At 43.6% G+C, this 20,766-nt stretch overlaps 2 protein-coding genes and 1 pseudogene across 3 annotated transcripts; 2 read left to right on the top strand and 1 right to left on the bottom strand.

The window, feature by feature from the left end:
• Positions 1 to 436: 436 nt before the first annotated feature.
• On the bottom strand, positions 437 to 18,486 carry LOC120034213 (pre-mRNA-splicing factor SYF1-like). Of its 2 annotated transcripts, XM_038980696.1 has the most exons (19): positions 18,394 to 18,486; positions 17,047 to 17,195; positions 15,784 to 15,907; positions 15,366 to 15,563; positions 13,569 to 13,703; positions 13,202 to 13,366; positions 11,003 to 11,147; positions 9,876 to 10,027; positions 9,225 to 9,344; positions 8,794 to 8,925; positions 8,230 to 8,361; positions 7,617 to 7,730; positions 7,164 to 7,326; positions 6,529 to 6,719; positions 4,552 to 4,674; positions 3,880 to 4,051; positions 3,446 to 3,572; positions 3,040 to 3,155; positions 437 to 1,786 (listed from the first exon to the last, which is right to left on the bottom strand). In XM_038980696.1, the coding sequence occupies exons 1-19, from the start codon at positions 18,427 to 18,429 to the stop codon at positions 1,719 to 1,721; spliced, it is 2,562 nt and encodes an 853-aa protein (XP_038836624.1). In that variant the 5' UTR covers positions 18,430 to 18,486; the 3' UTR covers positions 437 to 1,718. The 2 variants fall into 2 exon arrangements, with proteins under 2 accessions (XP_038836624.1, XP_038836615.1); XM_038980687.1 differs by lacking the exons at positions 17,047 to 17,195; positions 18,394 to 18,486 and adding an exon at positions 16,278 to 16,459.
• LOC120034235 lies at positions 14,402 to 15,072 on the top strand (annotated as a pseudogene).
• Positions 18,243 to 20,766, top strand: LOC120034226 (zinc finger and SCAN domain-containing protein 12-like). The gene is made up of 2 exons (XM_038980707.1): positions 18,243 to 18,954; positions 19,145 to 20,766. Exons 1-2 carry the CDS (start codon positions 18,759 to 18,761, stop codon positions 20,329 to 20,331), a joined length of 1,383 nt encoding a protein of 460 aa, XP_038836635.1. The 5' UTR covers positions 18,243 to 18,758; the 3' UTR covers positions 20,332 to 20,766.

Genomic DNA, 20,766 nt, shown 5'->3' on the forward strand with positions numbered 1-20,766 from the left:
CATACTTAAGTAAAAGTAAAGATACCTTAAAATAAAATAACTAAAGTAAAAGTCACCCAGTAAAATATTAATTGAGTAAGTCTAAAAGTATTTGGTTTTAAATGTACTTAAGGATCAAAGGTAAAAGTATAAATTATTTAAAATTTCTTATATTAAGAAAACCAGAAGACACAATTTTTTTTTTTTGTATTTTTTATTGACGGTTAGCCAGGGTCACAATTCAACACTCAGACATAATTTACAAAGGAAGCATTTGTGTTTAGTGAGTCTGCCAGATCAGAGGCAGTAAGGATGACCAGGGATGTTCTCTTGTGTGTGAATTAGACAATTTTCCTGTCCTGCTAAGCATTAAAAATGTAACGAGTACTTTTGGGTGTCAGGGCAAATGTAAGGAGTAAAAAGTACATTATTTTCTTTAGGAATGTAGTGGAGTAAAAGTAGTCAAAAATAGAAATAGTAAAGTACAGACACCCCCAAAAACAACTTAGGTAGTACTTTAAAGTATTTTTACTTAAGTAATTTACACCACTGGATAGAAGAGAATGCTAGGACTATTTACTTTCCTGTTCTAGGGTTATTAATTTCCCTTCATAACAATACAAACAAATCAGTAAAAAACTGGTTTAAGGGTTAGTTTAGGTGGAAGTGTAAATTATGTTACTTTAGGCTACAATACACAACATACTGCTCAGATCCAGTATAGGATGCCACGTTCCTAATTCTTAAGAATTGTTGAATTCCAGCTAGTGTGAGTGCTAGAGAAAACAATAAGCCTGGGAGCATGACAAGGCTGTAAAATGTGTCTCTTGTTGCTTACAACTCCCAGCTCCAGTATCAATGAAATATTCCCTATTCACCCAGCATAACTACTCCCTGTTTTTCTAGGGCAGGAAACTCCCCTTTGTCTTTCTGCAGCAAAGCACTGCTGCACAGACCCGGTCAGTCATGGTGTTGGACTTACAGTAAGAGTTATGTCAGCAGTTTACACATCAAATTCATAGAACCATTGTGAACAGGCTCAAGGTCATGCAGGTTGAAATAATTGCAATGCCAAGACATACAATACCGTAGCAAACAGTGATTTCAACTGTCGAAAAAGAGCCACAGTGTTACCAATGCTAGTTTTGCTTTAATGCATCACTACATCAAGGAGCATTTGTAGAAAGAATTATAAGTGCTGCTAGGATACACTACTAGTAGATCTTTGTAGGTTGAAGGCGCTCTTTGGTTAAAGGGTTAATATGACATAAATAACAAGGAGGACCAAGGCACTCTTTATTATGATACTGTAGCATGTTCAATAGAACAAAATCTTAAAAACTACCTGACAAAAGTCATGCCAAAACATGTCAGAGGTTTTTACAATTTTGTTCTATTGAACATGCCATCGTAATTTGAACATGTAAACTTTGAAGTGTGCCTTGGTCCTCATGTTTAGAAGGAAAATTAGCATTTACATTGTTTTTAGAAAGGAGCATTTCATTTGTTTTTAATAAGGAACATTTGAATTCTATTGATAAATCTCATTTTTATTCACAGATCTGGTGCAGACTTGACAATCTATGAATGTAGAGCAAGAACCCTTACAGTCAACAACAAAGAAAAGATAAATGACAAAGTTCACATTCCACACAATCTATTCTCATCATACATTTTACAGGGGTTGAAAAGGCTCCATTCGTGGACCAGGGAGCTCGTCAGTGATGTCATATCTGTATTCAATCTTCTCCTTCTTTCAGCCCTCCAAAGACAGCGGTGGGGACGGTCTTCTGTTCCAACTGCACCTCTGGAGGGAGAGACAAACATAATGAAAACACACATTTACATAAACACCATGCAGTGTCACCAGCAAAGCCGCATGACACCACCTCCTCCATGCTTCACTGTGGGAACCACACATGCAGAGATAATCCGTTCACCTACTCTGCGACTCACAAAGACACAGCGGTTGGAACCAAAAATCTCAAATTTGGACTCATCAGACCAAAGGAGAGATTTCCATTGCTCGTGTTTCTTGGCCCAAGCAAGTCTCTTCTTCTTATTGTTGTCCTTTAGTAGTGGTTTCTTTGCAACAATTCAACCATGAAGGCCTGATTCACAGTCTCCTCTGAACAGTTGATGTTGAGATGTGTCTGTTACTTGAACTCTGTGAAGCATTTATTTGGGCTGCAATTTCTGAGGCTGGTAACGCTAATTAACTTATCCTCTGCAGCAAAGGTAATTCTGGGTCTTCCTTTTCTGTGGCGGTCCTCATGAGAGCCAGTTTCATCATAACGCTTGATGGTTTTTACAACTGCACTTGAAGAAACCTTGAAAGTTCTTGAACTTTTCCAGATTGACTGACCTTCATGTCTTAAAGTAATGATGGACTGTCGTTTCTCTTTGCTTATTTGAGCTGTTCTTGCCATAATATGGACTTGGTCTTTTAACAAATAGGGCTATCTTCTGTATACCATCCCTACCTTGTCACAACACAACTGATTGGCTTAAATGCATTAAGGAAAGAAATTCCACAAAATAACTTTTAACAAGGCACACCTGTTAATTGAAATGCATTCCAGGTGACTACCTCATGAAGCTGGTTGAGAGAATGCGAAGAGTGTGCAAAGCTGTCATCAAGGAAAAGTGTGGCTACTTTGAAGATTCTCAAATATAAATAAATTTTTTGGCTTACTACATGATTCCATATGTGTTATTTCATAGTTTGATGTCTTCACTATTATTCTACAATGTAGAAAATAGTACAAATAAAGAAAAACCCTTGAATGAGTAGGAGTCCAAACATTTGACTGGTACTATGTATGTATGTATGTATTATTTTTTTTTTTAAATATTATTATTATTAGGGTTTTCAAGAAAACAGCTGAAACATTCAATCATCAAAACATTGCAGATAGAAATGTAAAGTATAAGGTTGGCATGGTTCTATATTCTGTGACAGAATCACTTTCTGTATCTACACAGTCCATTTCTATGTAAATGTTCTGTAGCATTGCTCCCTGCTCAACAGCCCCCCCCCCCGGTGATGTTGTAACTCACCCTCTGGGCCCTGGTCTTCATCCTCATCCTCATCATCAATATCAATATCAATATCAATCTCATCAGGGTTGGCTTGTTTGGCCAGTTCAGCCAGCTCGCTGCGTGACGTGTCACTCCTAAACAAACAGATTCACAATGACACACAGTGGTTAAGACCAGTATTGAACCACTTCTGCATTGTTGTATTTATATTAAATGACTGGCCACTTCCTGGGCCCGTTTCCACAAAGCGTCTCAAAGTAGGATTGCTGATCTAAGATCTGTCCATATTATCTTATTCATTATGATATTACATTTTAGATCAGCACTCCTATTCTGAGACGCTTTGGGGATACGGGCCCTGGTCTGTAGTTGGGGGTTTCAGAGGTCAAAGGAAAGGATGCTAAATGGGTGGGGGGTGACAGACCTGACGAAGAGGATCTTCTCTTTGAGTTTGGGTTTGTCCTGTTCAGCCTCGGCGGCCAGCAGTTGGGCCTGCTGCTCCAACAGTTTCATATCATCCAGCCCCATCTGGCCCGGGGCAAGATCTGAGACTGCACACACACACAGAATCACAGAGTTAGATACAAAGGTACACCCTAACCCTGATTTAGCCCTAACTCTAATCTAGCCCCATCTGGCCTATGTTTTTCATGAAAAACATCTACAGATGTGAGAATGACACTTCAAAATCAACATATGAGATGAATCAATTAATCAATCTCTTATAGGAAAAATATATAATGCTTGATAAGGTTGTGCCATCATTGGAGACCAAAGGTGTTCGTGTGTGTTTTGTGTGTGTGTGTGTGTGTGCGTGCATATGTGTGCATGCATGCGCGTGTGTGTGTGCATTCTTACTGGTGCCGGTGGCGTTGGTGGTGGCCTTCATCATCTGTGAGGACATGAAGTTGACCTGTGTGTTATACGTGGCCTGGACGCTGCGCTTGATCCTCAGCATCTCCCGGATAGTGTCTTCATTCCCATGGCGGATCTCAAACTCCTTCCATGTCTGCCAGAACGTAGCCGTCATCTGAAACAAACACACACAGGGAGTGAAACATTTTATCGTTACTGAACACGAACCTGTGTTTCCACCAAAATGAGGAAAGGACTGAAACAGAGAATGACTACATGGATTGTCCAATAAGAACAGCTTGTTTTTCGTTCAACAACGTTTTCCTACGGTGTGCGTTACAGCTGGGACGATAAACCAAAAATCATCGACACCGAGCATACCGATAACTTACCGCAGGCATTTTGCTTATATCATTAATTGCGATAAGTAGCCTACAGTAGAGAAATGTGAAGTTTGAAATTAAATACGTTTGCTGAGTGATTGTTAATGGCACAATTGATGGCTACAACTATCAAACTAGTAGTAGTGGTAGTACATTAATGTTATAAGCATATCGCTCTATTTATTGTTATCGCATCAATTCAGGCAATTTATCGTGATACGGATTTTTGTCCATATTGCCCAGCTCTAGAGTGCACTAATGAACAGGACCCTGGGTCAGTGTGAGAGCTCACCCTTGGGTCACAGATCTGAGAGCAGTAGGAGTATATGGCTCGTCCCCGGTCGATCTCGCCCAGTTTGCTCTCCATGTCAGCGAAGCGCAGACACATGTCCCTGGAGTGTTCGTCTGGAAGCACCTGGAAGAAAACAACATATGATATTATATATTGGAATATATTAGCTGCATAACCATATACAGCTTAACAATGAATAAAAAACACGTGATTAATTTAGGGGTGTCCAACTCATTTTGCCATGGGGGCTGCATTCGTTCTTCAACGAGGGCCGCACTGAAAATGTGTTATCTTTTTCACCGTCAGAATTAGCAAAACATTTTCCAATATCCATCTTTTGGAAAATGTTTAATGCTCACTGACTGTCTAGCTTTCATTTCAGTGATTATTAGCATGCTGGAGACAGTCATGAAACGGGTATGAATGTAGGTCCCTTATCATTTTCACAACATTTATATTTGGTTTTAGTCATTTGAAAGTATATTGAGTTTGTTCCCCCCCCCAAAAAAATGGAATATATATAAGTTTGGACACACCTACTCATTCAAGTTTAAATATTTTTTTTAAACTATTTTCTACATTGTAGAATAACAGTCAAGACATCAAAACTATGAAATAACACATATGGAATCATGTAGTAACCAAAAAAAGTGTTAAACAAATCAAAATATTTTATATTTGAGATTCTTCAAAGTAGCCACCCTTTGCCTTGACAGATTTGCACACTCTTGGCATTCTCTCAACCAGCTTCATGAGGAATGCTTTTCCAACACTTAACACTTGAAGGAGTTCCCACATATGCTGAGCACTTGTTGGCTGCTTTTCCTTCACTCTGCAGTCCTACTCATCCCAAACCATCTCAATTGGGTTGAGGTCAGGTGAATTTGGAGGCCAGGTCATCTGATGCAGCACTCCATCACCCTCCTTCTTGGTCAAATAGCCCTTACACAGCCTGGAGGTGTGTTTTGGATCATTGTCCTGTTGAAAAACAAATGATAGCACAAACCAGATGGGATGGCGTATCACTGCAGAAGGCTGTGGTTGCCATGCTGGTTAAGTGTGCCTTGAATTCTAAACAAATCACAGACAGTGTCACCAGTAAAGCAACCCCACACCATCACACCTCCTCCTCCATGCTTCATGGTGGGAACCACACATGCAGCGATCATCCGTTCACCTACTATACGGCTCACAAAGACACGGTGGTTGGAACCAAAAATCTCAAATTTGGACTCATCAGACCAAAGGACAGATTTCCATCGGTCTAATGTCCATTGCTCATGTTTCTTGGCCCAAGCAATTCTCTTCTTCATATTGGTGTCCTTTAGTAGTGGTTTCTTTGCAGAAATTTGACCATGAAGGCCTGATTCACGGAGTCTCCTCTGAACAGTTGACGTTGAGATGTGTCTGGTACTTGAACTCTGTGAAACATTTATATGGGCTGCAATCTGAGGTGCAGTTAACTCTCATTCACTTATCCTCTGCAGCAGAAGTAACTCTGGGTCTTCCTTTTCTGTGACGGTCCTCATGAGAGCCAGTTTCATATTAGCGCTTGGTTTTGCAACTGAACTTGAAGAAACTTTCAAAGTTCTTGAAATTTTCTGAATTGACTGAGCTTCAAGTCTTCAAGTAATGATGGACGGTTGTTACTCTTTGCTTATTTGAGCTGTTCTTGCCATAATATGGACTTGGTCTTTTACCAAATAGGGTTATCTTCTGTATACCACCCCTACCTTGTCACAACAAAACTGATTGGCTCAAACGCATTAAGGAAAGAAATTAACAAGGCACACCTGTTAATTGAAATACATTCCAGGTGACTACCTCATGAAGCTGCTTGAGAGAATGCCAGGAGAGTGCAAAACTATCAAGGCAAAGGGTGGCTACTTTGAAGTATCTCTTTTTTTACTCAAACCACCTGCAGGCCCTGATTTAGACTATTGAGATGCACCTGTGTGTGCGCCACTACACTCTTACCTCGATGGCTTTCTGGTAGATAGCTCTGGTGTAGGTGACGCCGTAGATCTCTGCAGCCCTCTTGATGTAGATGTTGAACATGTGATGCCTCTCCGTGTTGTCCACCGCCTGCGTGGCTCTTTCGTACACCGCCATGGCATGACGCGCCAACCCAAACTCCTCCTCCAGTTTGGCGTACAGCAGGTAGATGGCTGTCAATCACAACAGAAAATAGCTCACTTGTCATTCCTGTAGCTGGGGGGATAGTACCACATAAATAAGAGGCCATTATTACAATAGATACCAGCAGCAAACTGAAAAATACACGAACACCCTTTTCATACTATCATGCCAACCTGAACCGTACGGAGCTGGCTCGGTCATGGTCTTTTAACATCTGTCATTCCCAGCACGGTTCCTGCAAATGTGGTGGATGTGTAACCAGGCCAGCACAGTACAGCTTGTCTTGGTAGTGTGAAAAGGGCAGTATTTTCCTTGGTGCTTCTCAGTAGCTAAAAAGCAACTGTGATGGTGACTTTGTTTTATCAGTCAGGAAATTATTTTTTGCATCATACTTCAACAGACATGCAACACGTCACAAACATGCATTAGACATAAAAACATACAGAAGTCACGTAGACAACAAAGTCCCTTACTCTTCGCGAACTTGGCTGGACAGCCATCCAGCGCCTGCTCAAACAGGTCCCGGGCCCTCTCCAGCTTCTTGCCCCCGTAGCGGTCGATGAACTTGGTGAGGTAGGTGTTCCAGATGTCATAGACGTTGGGCCACCTGAAGAGGGCGATGCCGCGCTCGTACGCCTGTAGAGAGCGCATGGAGACCGTCAGCAACGGGGATTTAACAACTGATCAAAATGCTGTGGTTTTAAGGGTGGAGGCACGGTCAGGGTCTTGTTCAGTAGGGTACTCTGCCCTGAACACGACCCAGTTTGAATGCAGTATGAGTTAGTGTTGATATGCTAGGCTGTGAAACGTTAGACTGGTCCCAGTTCAGGCATCGTGATAATGACCATAAGAGTTGTCAAGACAGCACAACTGAACTGGGACCAGGCTAGTGAGATGTGTGCATCAGGGCAGGTGGACGGTGTCACCTTGAAGCTCTCCTCAAAGTAGTTGTGCTCCTCCAGGAACATGGCGTAGTTGATGATTATCTGGGGTGTGGCTATGCGCAGGTCAATGATGCGGTCGTACACCGCCTTGGTGGACTGACGGGGAGAAACGACCAAGACAAAAGGCAGGGTTGTTAGTTATATCGTATGGTCATTACATGCGTTGTTGTTACACGTTTTGGTTGTTTCATTGTTTGGTCCCTAAAACTGGGTCATCACTATGCACAAGATGCATTTTCAGTTTCTCCTGTTCTAACACGATTTAATCTGAAAGAAGAGCTCATGGAATACGCCAACCGTATAAACCTAAACAATGTTAATCAATCCAATCCAGAAACCATGATGAAGGATACTTGCTGCCGAAATGTTGGTTGACTATTGTTAGGCTGCGTATACACAGGTAGCCCCATTTTGATCTTTTGACCAATAAGATAAGATCTTTTGCCAATAATGGGGCAAAAGATCCGATTTGGGCTGGCTGTGTAAACGCAGTCTTAGATGTGTTGCATCAAAGCTACCTTCTTTTCCTTTCTAAAGCAGTGCAATTGAAACACAACGAAGACAGATACCTTAGAGGGAAATATGAAGAAAGTACCTGGAAGGTTCCCATACTCTCCTCCAGGTCAGCCAGCATGGACCAGACCTTCAGAGACTTGTACACTCTGTTCTGCACCGGCTCTGACACGTCAAAGTACTCCGCCTTCTTGGACGGGATGGCAGTTGCTTTCTACACAATTGGAAAGAGAGAAAGTCAAGGGATATTTACACAGACATGCATCCAGTACTTATTCATCCCCCCTGTAACTATTCCCCGGCTCGTTGCTGTAAATGAGAATGTGTTCTCAGTCAACTTACCTTGTAAAAGAAGGCTTAAATAAAAATAAATAAAAATGTGCATCTATAGACAGAATATTTGAAACTCTGAGAAGAGCAGTCTGCATCATAGAATTTGAGATTAGATGAGGGTATTCATTGATTGAAGTTATTAAATAGATAGATTAAAAACGCAAGTACAGATCAGCTGCCCACACAGCAACGTTAAGCAGTTTAAAACGCATACGAAATAATTCTGGATGACAGAAAAGCACAAATGTAAGTGTCTTTGGAGTGTGTGACAGATAGTGGGTCAGTATTTGTTGTGCCTATGTTTCCTTCTCACCCTCAGTATACGTAGCGCCTGTTCGTAGTTCTCATGGCGTAGCTCCATCTCTCCGTATTCACACCACACGCCAGCCAGGTCGTCAACCTGCTTGTAGTTCACCTTGGTGGCTTTCTCAAAGATGGTCCGCGCCTGATGGTTGGGAAAAGTGGAAAAAGAGAAAGAACATTAAAAAAAATTAACTTAACTTCCTCTTGGGTTGAAGGAGTAAATCTATGTTGTTGTCACCCTAAGTAGGGAGAAGACCTGGGTAAATACTTTACTAGGCTTGCTTGGCGAGCTTGCAATGAAACCAATGGAATAGTCCCAAAAGTGACAATTCTAACCATCTGGCACTCCAGACAGGCACAAACGAACACTTGAAATATTTTAAAGATTTTAAATACAATTTCAACCCACGTGGAATGGGGAAACGTTAGTTTGAGACTCACGTCGTCTAGCTGCTCGTTCTCCTCATAGAACTTGGCGAAGGAGACCCAGAGAGAGCTGGGTTTCCCTGTAGCCTTCATAGGGTCTACAGTCTGAACTGCCTCTGTGTAGGTGTTGATGATCTGAAAAAGAGGTTAAGACACACCTTCTATACACTGTACATGTATGTGAGGAAGAGCATGCAAGATACCTATTGCCAGCTAGAAAGACTAAGAAACAATTAGAAACGTGAAATCTGTAAACATGATTAATCGCTACTCTCTACCAATAACACAGATGTCAACTAGCTCGGTAAAGAACTGTTTTTCAGGATTTTCACATTATAATGGCGGCCTGAACCGTACTGCGCTGGCTCGGATATTTTCATTTCACATCCCGGTTCCAGCTAGAACAGTGGATGCGGAACCAGGCCAGCGCAGTACACCTCGGTTCAGTAGTATAAAATGGGTATTAGAGACAGAGCCAAGGAGATGACACCGAGTCAGACTAGGGCTAAGAGCTCAGGGCCTGTATCCACAAAGGGTCTCAGAGTAGGAGTGCTGATCTAGGATCTGGTCCCGTCTGTTCATATAATCATATTCAGTATGATCTAAAAGGCTAAACTGATCCTGGATCAGCACTCCTACTACGTGCCCACTTCTGGTTTCTGCTACCTGTCGTGGTTTCCCCTCGTACAGTTTGACCCTCTTATGCCACTCGTGGACGTTGTGGGGGTTCTGTCTCAGCAGCACACTGTTCAGCAGGAGGGGCCTGCGGGCGATCAGCTGCTCAAAGCGGGCCAGACGCAGCTCCAGGTCTATGTTCTCTGAGAAGGAAAGGAAACACGAGTTGAGCATGACGACAAAGGCAAAACATTCACTTACGGCTGTGATTTCCCCCCCCCCCTTGTAATCTTTATTTACACAGGTTATTCTCGTTGAGATCAATTCTATTTTTGCGAGAGATTGTGATACTCCACAATCCAGACACACTGGGTGCATCTCAATACTCTAAAATGGCTTGATTCCCAAGACTACTCTCCTTCGGTTACATTTACGTGTTATGTTGAAGGAACTAGCGCACCGGCATTTCCCTGCACCTTTTAGACCGGCTGTAAACTGGGTACGTGACAAATAACATTTTTTACTCAAAGTACCAGCCAGGAGGGCCTCCCGGGTGGCGCAGTGGTCTAGAGCACTGCATCGCAGTGCTAGCTGCGCCACCAGAGTCTCTGGGTTCGCGCCCAGGCTCTGTCGCAGCCGGCCGCGACCGGGAGGTCCGTGGGGCGACGCACAATTGGCTTAGCGTCGTCCGGGTTAGGGAGGGTTTGGCCGGTAGGGATATCCTTGTCTCATCGCGCTCCAGCGACTCCTGTGGCGGGCCGGGCGCAGTGCGCGCTAACCGAGGGGGGCGGGTGCACGGTGTTTCCTCCGACACATTGGTGCGGCTGGCTTCCGGGTTGGAGGCGCGCTGTGTTAAGAAGCAGTGCGGCTTGGTTGGGTTGTGCTTCGGAGGACGCATGGCTTTCGACCTTCGTCTCTCCCGAGCCCGTACGGGAGTTGTAGCGATGAGACAAGATAGTAATTACTAGCGATTGGATACCACGAAAATTGGGGAGAAAAGGGGATACAATTTATAAAAAAATAAAAAATAAATAAATTTAAAAAAGTACCAGCCAGGATTGGAAAAACAGTAACATGGATACCTAGGTAAGGAATCAATCTCCCTTTATACAGTTACTTGAGATCCGAGCAGGAGATGCGGAGAGTGACATCACTTTAGACTATTGAGATGCGCCCACCTTCTTCATCTTTCCCCATCTCGGAGGTAGTCTCCATCTTGGCAGCGATCATGCTCTCCTCAAACTGGGCGTAGCTGTCGAACACCTGGGTGAAATCTCTCACCGTCACCACCGTCAAGATGGCCTCCTCATACACATCACGAGCCTGGTGGGCCACAACACACAAGCATTCAAATTAGTCTGTGTGAGTGTGTGTGTGCATCCCAAAAACAGTGAATATATTTGGTAACACTTTATTTGAACTACATAACAATGTCGTAAAGCTTCATAACATGCATGATAGCTAGTCAAAACATGTCAAATATACACTGCTCAAAAAAATAAAGGGAACACTTAAACAACACAATGTAACTCCAAGTCAATCACACTTCTGTGAAATCAAACTGTCCACTTAGGAAGCAACACTGATTGACAATAAATTTCACATACTGTTGTGCAAATGGAATAGACAAAAGGTGGAAATTATAGGCAATTAGTAAGACACCCCCAAAAAAGGAATGGTTCTGCAGGTGGTGACCACACACCACTTCTCAGTTCCTATGCTTCCTGGCTGATGTTTTGGTCACTTTTGAATGCTGGCGGTGCTTTCACTCTAGTGGTAGCATGAGACGGAGTCTACAACCCACACGAGTGGCTCAGGTAGTGCAGTTCATCCAGGATGGCACATCAATGCGAGCTGTGGCAAAAAGGTTTGTTGTGTCTGTCAGCGTAGTGTCCAGAGCATGGAGGCGCTACCAGGAGACAGGCCAGTACATCAGGAGACGTGGAGGAGGCCGTAGGAGGGCAACAACCCAGCAGCAGGACCGCTACCTCCGCCTTTGTGCAAGGAGGTGCACTGCCAGAGCCCTGCAAAATGACCTCCATCAGGCCACAAATGTGCATGTGTCTGCTCAAACGGTCAGAAACAGACTCCATGAGGGTGGTATGAGGGCCCGACGTCCACAGGTGAGGGTTGTGCTTACAGCCCAACACCGTGCAGGACGTTTGGCATTTGCCAGAGAACACCAAGATTGGCAAATTCGCCACTGGCGCCCTGTGCTCTTCACAGATGAAAGCAGGTTCACACTGAGCACATGAGCACATGTGACAGACGTGACAGAGTCTGGAGACGCCGTGGAGAACGTTCTGCTGCCTGCAACATCCTCCAGCATGACCGGTTTGGCGGTGGGTCAGTCATGGTGTGGGGTGGCATTTCTTTGTGGGGCCGCACAGCCCTCCATGTGCTCGCCAGAGGTAGCCTGACTGCCATTAGGTACCGAGATGAGATCCTCAGACCCCTTGTGAGACCATATGCTGACACATGCACATTTGTGGCCTGCTGGAGGTCATTTTGCAGGGCTCTGGCAGTGCACCTCCTTGCACAAAGGCGGAGGTAGCGGTCCTGCTGCTGGGTTGTTGCCCTCCTACGGCCTCCTCCACGTCTCCTGATGTACTGGCCTGTCTCCTGGTAGCGCCTCCATGCTCTGGACACTACGCTGACAGACACAACAAACCTTTTTGCCACAGCTCGCATTGATGTGCCATCCTGGATGAACTGCACTACCTGAGCCACTCGTGTGGGTTGTAGACTCCGTCTCATGCTACCACTAGAGTGAAAGCACCGCCAGCATTCAAAAGTGACCAAAACATCAGCCAGGAAGCATAGGAACTGAGAAGTGGTGTGTGGTCACCACCTGCAGAACCATTCCTTTTTTGGGGGTGTCTTACTAATTGCCTATAATTTCCACCTTTTGTCTATTCCATTTGCACAACAGTATGTGAAATTTATTGTCAATCAGTGTTGCTTCCTAAGTGGACAGTTTGATTTCACAGAAGTGTGATTGACTTGGAGTTACATTGTGTTGTTTAAGTGTTCCCTTTATTTTTTTGAGCAGTGTATATTATGACAAGGTTATGGTGGTAAGTTACCCTACAATCCTACATAATTTCTGGGGCGGCAGGTAGCCTAGTGGTTAGAGCGTTGGACTAGTAACCGAAAGGTTGCAAGATTGAATCCCCGAGCTGACAAGGGAAAAATCTGTCGTTCTGCCCCTGTTCCTAGGCCGTCATTGATAATAAGAATTTCTAATGACCCTGATGCATGACGACAAAGTCAAAAGTGGACTATAAAGATGACATTGTCTATAGGACTCTGGTCAAAAGTAGTGCACTACAAAGGGAATAGGGTGCCATTTGGGATGCATAAATCCAGACCAGTACCTTTTCAAAATGTCCACTGCGAATGTAGTAGTCAGCCAGGGAGCACCAGAGTTTGCCCAGCTGGTCTGTGAAACGAGTGAGGCCTCCACGGATGATGGCCCCAACATTCAGAGAGTTCACCTTGTCTGGGTTCTGAGAGATCAGGTCACACAGCTCGTGCCATAGCTGTTAGATATCAACCACACAACAACATGGGGATAACGTTAGATATCAACCACACAGCAACATGGGGATAACGTTAGATATCAACCACACAACAACATGGGGATAACGTTAGATATCAACCACACAGCAACATGGGGATAACGTTAGATATCAACCACACAACAACATGGGGATAAGGAGGATGAGCCAGACGTGGTCTTACCTGGTAGTTAGACTTGCCCTCTTTGGACACAAAGCTCTCATCGTTGACAACGGCTGCCAGACGCACCGCTGCTTCATCCAGCTTGCTGCAGGAACGCAGGTAATCTATGTACTCCTCTGCATTCTCTGGGGACAGCTGCAGAGAAAGAAGGGGAGAGAGTCAAATCCAGGGGGCTGTTGCAGAAATAACTTTGTCATTTTGAGAAATATAGACTTGTGGCACAGTAGAACTCACTTGACAACCAATATATAAATGTAGCTTTCTTAATCAACCATTTATCTAATAACTCTGGAATACCACACTGCTGCGTGTGTGGAAGACTAGAAAAATGCAATCTTTTGAATGCATGTATATTGTCCTGTCCATTCCTTCAAATAATTACAAGGACTAAAGAAATCTCTAGGGTTATCAGGGTAATGTATAGAGTTCATTCCAATATGAACCCTAGAGGTCAGAGGTCTCCTGACCCAAATATTCTAAAAATCTTTCAGATTTCTAATGATATATGATTTGGAGATAACACACACAAAGCTACCATCGCTGCAATGTTATCACACGTTCGGCAACTCTAGGGACAGGGCCAGAAAGTAAGCTTTGTCCAAGCCAGAACAGCACAATCTAGGTACAAAATCACAGACAGTCTGATTTACGGACTAATAAGGTTGAATAAAGAACGATAAAACCAACATTACAAGGACTAACTTCCAGTCTACTGGATCGTGTCAAACCTGGCTGTATAAAAAGAAGCTGAGAAAACTCTGGAATCAAAACAGGTTAGGCCTACTCAGGACCAATACGGTTTACTCAGAAGGGTATCAGAACCCAGGTGAAGGATGAAGGCTACTGCATTTCTGATGGCGTCTCTGAGCTGCTGTCTGTCACTTGCACAGGAGGACACCCCAATGACTGAACATGAGGCGGAATGCACTGCAGAACTACAGAACTCACGCTACATGTTGACTCTAATTATAGAATTCGGAGTCATGGAGGAGAAACTGCAAACCACAGTGGAAAAAACTGCAAACCACGATGGGAAAAACTAGGAGCCATGGAAACCAAGCTAAAAGTCATCGAGAGCCAGCTTGAGGAGCTGAGAAATAAAGAGAAGACAAAGGTGCTCTTTTCCGCTGTCCTGAGAGACTGGAAAAATAGGGCCCTTCAGCCAAGACGCTAACCTGACCTACAGCAAGGTCATCACTAACATCGGCAACGCCTAAAGCCCCCAGCACAGAAGTGTTTGCAGCCCCTGTAAGAGGGGTCTACTACTTCAGCTTCTTCTTTCAGGCTGGAGGATCTGAAGACTCCCACACATCCCTGATCAAGAATGGAGAGTGTCTGCCTATTACATCTGACCCCAAGTCTAGTACTGATACAGCAGATAACGGCGGTAACGCAGTCACGCTACAGCTGGAGGTGGGAGATCAGGTCTACATACGCCTAAGGGCCAATGCACGTGTGGCCTTCTCACACTTCCTTTAATGATTTTCTGCTCAGCCAAGTGTGAGCGGCACATTGCCTGCTTTCACACATTTATTGGTAGCACTGTCATCTATTCCAGGCCTACCTTCTATGTTGCGTGATAGCTTGTCGGTTTCCGATGTGATGTGTGGTTGGTGTTGTTATAATCTCATAACCAGGACACATTCTTATCACCATGGTTGAAATTAAATAAAGTGTTTATTAATGTGAATTCTGATTTATCCTGTGACTGTCTTCCATAAAGAGAGGCTTCAGGTGCTTCAGCCTTGGTTGTAGTTCAATCACAGAGGAGCAAATCTTCTAGAAATGTCCTCTTACCTTGAGGTACCTGCGATAGACACGGATGGCGGTCTCAGGCAGGGGCAGGTTCCGGGCAAAGCGGAGGTACAGGGGCCAGATGCGAGGGTGCTGAGTGACGGGCAGGGCTCGGAGTGCTCGGTCAAACGTGCGTCTGCTCCTGGTGATCTTACACTGAGCTACCAGGAACTGGCAGTAGTCCAGCCAGATCCTCGGCATCTAGGACAGCCACAGGAAGAACAAGTTATGTGGGATGCTATTCCTACAATCTCAGACGACAAAATCTACTTCCAAGTTTAAAAAAAAATACTCTCACACACATAAATGTACTCTGTCATAGTCTGTGCCAATGAATGGACAATGATATTCCTCAGAGTTTGTGTGAGTATTTTCTCTTCACAATGGATGGACGGACAACAGGACATAAGCATTAGCCTACCTTGTGCATGAAAACCAGTGCTCTTTCATGGCAGTTGTTGATCTCCTCGTAGGCTGGCTCCGTGATGCACTTCCCTTTGACCTGTTTCCGTCTCTCTCTCAGGTAGTTGTACCATAACTTGTAACTGCAAGGTCACGTATGAACAATCCGTGAACATTTAGCAATGCCTAAAACCCTAGCCCAGACACTGGTATGGTATTCAATAACAACCATTGTACTGTTTCAAATAAACCTAGATTATGGGATGATTTCCCAGAGACTGATTGACAAATGTTTTTAGTCCAGGACTAGGTTTAAGATGTCTAAACATCAGACTGTTACCATGGTTATTCCATGGATATCAGTCTGAAAGAAGTCACTGTAAAAAATATGTAATATTCTCTGTAAGCCAGAAAGTTGAATACAATGACATTTAAACATACGGTTGTCCATGCTGTTGGTTAATTTGGCGGTAGGAAGTGGAGATAGGGTAACCACAGGAAAGTGTTGTTTACCTTACTTTTTGCAGCGTCGGAAGGTTCCGTTGCTTGTATTTTCCATCTACTGACGCATTTCACATTATTCACAATATGTAAACAATAGCCAAATGTAACCGAATGTTGCTGACCAAAGCCCATTCCCTCGCAATCAGCTGGAAGTTTGCCAGCTGTTTGCGTGGGGCAACGTTTGGTCTGTGCTTTGGTTAAACTCGGCCATTGTTGATATATTGCGTAAGTTACGTGCAAATTGTGTCAGCATTGAAAATACAAAACAGAAATACAAACTGACATACAGACCAGCGTACCGAAAGTCAGGTTAATAACACTACTCTATGGATATTTTGTCTCAGATTACATCCTACATTAGGACAAAATCAGCAGACAACTGGTCAAGTACGTTTAAATAAAGTTTATTCACCAATCTGATTTGTGATGGGACTGTTCACAAAAAGTGAGTCTACATGTTAGAGACGAGAGAGGAGTCTTTCACTCTCGGATTCGTTGAAAGGCTAGTTCAAGATGTGTCCTGGAAACCGTCCTTATATGTGCAACAGTAACTGTCCGTGAACATGTTCCTGTCTCTAGTTACAGACAGACTACAAACAGTCTGGGACATCACAGTATTTTCCATGAACCTTTAGCAGTGTTTTCTTATTCTGGCCCTGGGCACCCAGGGGGGTGTATTTTGGGGCAAAAATAAAACGATACACGGCACCCTTTTGGGTCCCCGGGACCAGGATTGGGAAACACTGCACCTAGCTAGATGTAGAAACTGTGCCTCCACCTGCCAGGTAGCTCTTTCAGAGCTCGTTCATAGATCATGTTGAGGATGGACTTGACGCCATTCTGTTTGAACTCGATGTAGCGCATCCAGCACTTGACCGAGTACGGATTCCTGATGATCTCCTCCTCATAAGGCAGGTCATCTTCCTCCTGAAAAAGCCCACCACCAACACAGCAAAACGGTCAACGGGAAGCCTTCTCTCCTTGGAACAACGTTGGACACCTTTCTCTCCTTCGAAAAACGCTGCACTATTCTCGGAACTAGTGCAACGTTGTTCTGAAGGATAGAAAGGGCTACAAGTAGGCCGGACAATAGAACGAGTCAAAAATCACCCAAGGCTGAAAAATGGCAAAATAACGTTGACTAAGCTGGACCACTAGCGCGAGCCCATAGCAAATGAATGGAATAGAACATTCGCAGAGCCTCTTCTGACTGGAGTGTCGCTTAGAATTCAATTTCGTGTAAATGGCACCAAAAATGTATCCCTTTTTATTTTACCACTACAATCTGTTCTTAGATAGTAATGTAGAAAGTAAACATCCGCACCTCGATGGTGCCAAGTGTGCTTATGTCTGCATAACGAGGAAATAGGGAAAACAATAGCAACTTTAGACTATTTCTAGTCTAGCGACCGATGACAGCAGAGTACGCTGCCCAAATTTAAGTAATTGGAAAGAGATTATCCTGATTAAAATGGTGTCCGACTTGAAAAAAATCGAAATATACACATTGCGAGATATTTGGCAAAATAGACAGATATACCTATACTTCCCTATAGGAAACAATGGGACGACCTCAGAGTTCCATGAGTACGTTTTTGTTGTTGTTTACATTTTAACTACCAGCAACGTGGGCAGTTCTCATTGCCAACAATAGCAAAAACAATAGCAAAGCAGGCACTGTGGCGTAGACCAATAGGCTGGGAATAATAGAACGTTCGTAAGGCAAATTGGTACTACGGTGCTCAATATAACGAATAGGAGGAGCTGGCAGGCCGAAAAATGCCCTAAATTAAGCCCTGTTTTTTCGTGATTACTTCAAAGCTACGGCAAGCAGCTGGAACATACGGTAAAATTATGAAATGAACTCGCTTTTATCAGAAAAAGCATTGTTAAACATTTAATGTGTCCAGCCTACTACAATATGATGTAAAGTCACACACAGTAAGTAGCCTGTACAGTATCTCAAGGAACAATCATCTAGATACGTGTTATTGTCAGATAGATATAACGTTTGTTAGCCGGTGCATTCAAATCGACACATCCGAGTTCGAGGAGGCCGCAGACATATTGCAGCATGCTGAGAACAATTCCACAACAAAGTATCAATATTCATGAAATAACTTACAAACATGACGTCCGGTTTCCCATTTAGAGAGGACATTTTTGTTTTTATGATCAAAATTAACACCCGTAGTGTCAAAAGTACCCCAAAATGTATATATTGTTACTAAACTTCCTGACTCCTCCAACGTGTTCAGAACGTAGAATAACCCCGCCCCTTTTGGAAATATCATTGGGTAGTACAACGGTCACTCAACAGACTATCCAATCATTAGTCACGAAGAAAACATCGTATGTCAGTTCTCCAGCCCAGCAGGACGCGACACTGGAAAATATGATATGCTCGTGCATGGCCAAAACTAAAGGTGAAAGGTTACCAAAACGTCGACAAACACAAACGCGCTAGCTAGTCTGCTTGGATTATTTAAAATGGCTAAAATACAGTTGTTGAGAATGTTTCTCAACCAGCGTTTAACAGCAGCTGCTGAGGAGATATTTGGGGCTGTTGAGAAAACGATAGCAGAGTACCAGGAAGAAGTGTATCGTTCAAAAGAGGAGAACGGCCGTCTACAGAGGCAGCTTGATATCGTTCTCAAACCACAAAAGATACAATTACAAAGGACAGGTTTGTCACTAGCTATTATATTTTTCCTGTTGACATTAATATTATGCGACATTGGCAATCATTTTTTATTACATTTGAGCACGAAACACATGTCCTGCTGAAAGACACGTTTTGTATTATGTGGCATACATGTAAATGTAATTATGGTCTCATGTCAGCTTTGACTTTTTTGTTTAATCCTTCTCCCCAGACCTCCAGCAGCTCTCTCTCACTGTCTTCGAAGAGGAGGTTCCCACTGAGCAGCAACACTGTGAGCAGGAATGGAGCCCCAGTCTGGGGCAAGAAGACCCAGAGCCCACTCAGATTAAGGAGGAACAACAGGAGCAACACAGGACCATGCAGGAGGAAGAGTTTCATAATGACTTCTTCATAATTAGCTCTAATGACTGTGTGAAAAGTGACTATGATCAGGAAGAGGACTCATGTCAGCCCTCACATCTTTACCTAACCCAAAGTGAGGAATATGGACAGGGAGCCTCTCTAACAAGCACTTCAACGGAACCGATCAAAACAGAACCTGATGGAGAGGGCTACATGTCATTAGAACCAACCAGGGAACCTCAGCCCCTCTCTGTGGTAAATCCGGTCTGTTCTCCAACCCCAAGTAAATACAGGGAAGGTGTAGAAGAGGAAAAGGAACCTTGGATTAGGTTTAAGCCACTCAAATCAAAGAAAGCACAGAAAATAGCAAGCCATAGCTCCGGTATGTGGAAAAAAGGAAGGAAATCCACAGAGTCATCCCATATGAACCCACACAGTCAAAGCCTTACTACTCCCTGTTGGTGTGGTGTGTGTGGAAATAAATGTTACTCTGTGAGTTTTTTAATAAAACATACACGAGAACACACAGAGGATATAGGCCTAGATTGCCTTTGTGGTATCTGTGGAAAACACTTTGAGTCCAAAGAAATTCTCATAGAGCATCTCCAAACTCACATGAAAAATCTTTTTTGTCACTTATGTGGTCAATGTTTCAACTGGACTAGTAATCTGAAAAGACACATGATGATTCACACAGGGGAAAGACCCCATCGCTGCAGTGACTGTGGCAAAGGCTTTAGGTCGAGTGATTGTCTGACAAAGCATAGGAGGATTCACACAGGGGACAAACCGTTTCCTTGCCCGGTTTGCCACCGTGGTTTTAACAGAAGAGATAACCTGAAAGTGCATATGAGAGTTCACACAGGGGAGAGACCGTACATGTGTTCTGAATGCTATAAATGTTTTGCCACGTTAACGTCACTGAATAAGCACCAGACAATGCACAATGAGGAACGACCATATGTGTGCACCGATTGCGGTACGCGCTTCAAAGCGCTTGAATCTCAAAGAAGGCACATGAAGAGTGTTCACAACAAGAAGGAGAATACAACATGAGAGTGCCATGTATGGGTTACGGTATCAGATAGAAGATTGAGGCGCATTCTAACCGCCATTGGACAGGAGAACAGCCCTTTAGGACACACACATTGCATTATGGAATCAGTGCAGTAGTTACCATTACTTGTTAGTATCCATTACCAATTAGTTTACCAAATGCAAATAGCAGACAGAAGTTATTTATGTGCCCGTGTTTCTATAAAGTGTCACATTCTCTAACTTGTTGAAAGCCAAGCTCATTTTATTTTCATTAATCCACCGTGGGATGCATTTAATTGGCTGTAAGGATGGATCCGGCATAACCCAAATCCAGGCCTACACAAACCCAACCACCGAACTGATCTGTATAGATTAGATCTGATGTTGACCTGTTATGATAGGAATGAAAATTATCTTCAACATTCTGAATAAAGTTAGCATTTTTGTTCTCAA

This window comes from Salvelinus namaycush, chromosome 3, assembly GCF_016432855.1.
Source record: "Salvelinus namaycush isolate Seneca chromosome 3, SaNama_1.0, whole genome shotgun sequence".
NCBI classification, from domain to species: domain Eukaryota; kingdom Metazoa; phylum Chordata; class Actinopteri; order Salmoniformes; family Salmonidae; genus Salvelinus; species Salvelinus namaycush.

What these genes read in the sequence shown, in the direction of transcription:
- LOC120034213 (XM_038980696.1), bottom strand. Translation starts at nt 18,429, where the DNA reads ATGTCCTCTCTAAATGGGAAACCGGACGTCATGTTT. An exon ending in TCTATCGCAGGTACCTCAAG is followed by an intron (nt 13,704 to 15,365) that starts GTAAGAGGACAT and finishes CTTTCTCTGCAG; the next exon opens with CTGTCCCCAGAGAATGCAGA. An exon ending in CACCAACGCCACCGGCACCA is followed by an intron (nt 3,573 to 3,879) that starts GTAAGAATGCAC and finishes GTGTGTGTGCAG; the next exon opens with TCTCAGATCTTGCCCCGGGC.
- LOC120034226 (XM_038980707.1), top strand. Translation starts at nt 18,759, where the DNA reads ATGGCTAAAATACAGTTGTTGAGAATGTTTCTCAACCAGCGTTTAACA. An exon ending in GATACAATTACAAAGGACAG is followed by an intron (nt 18,955 to 19,144) that starts GTTTGTCACTAG and finishes CCTTCTCCCCAG; the next exon opens with ACCTCCAGCAGCTCTCTCTC.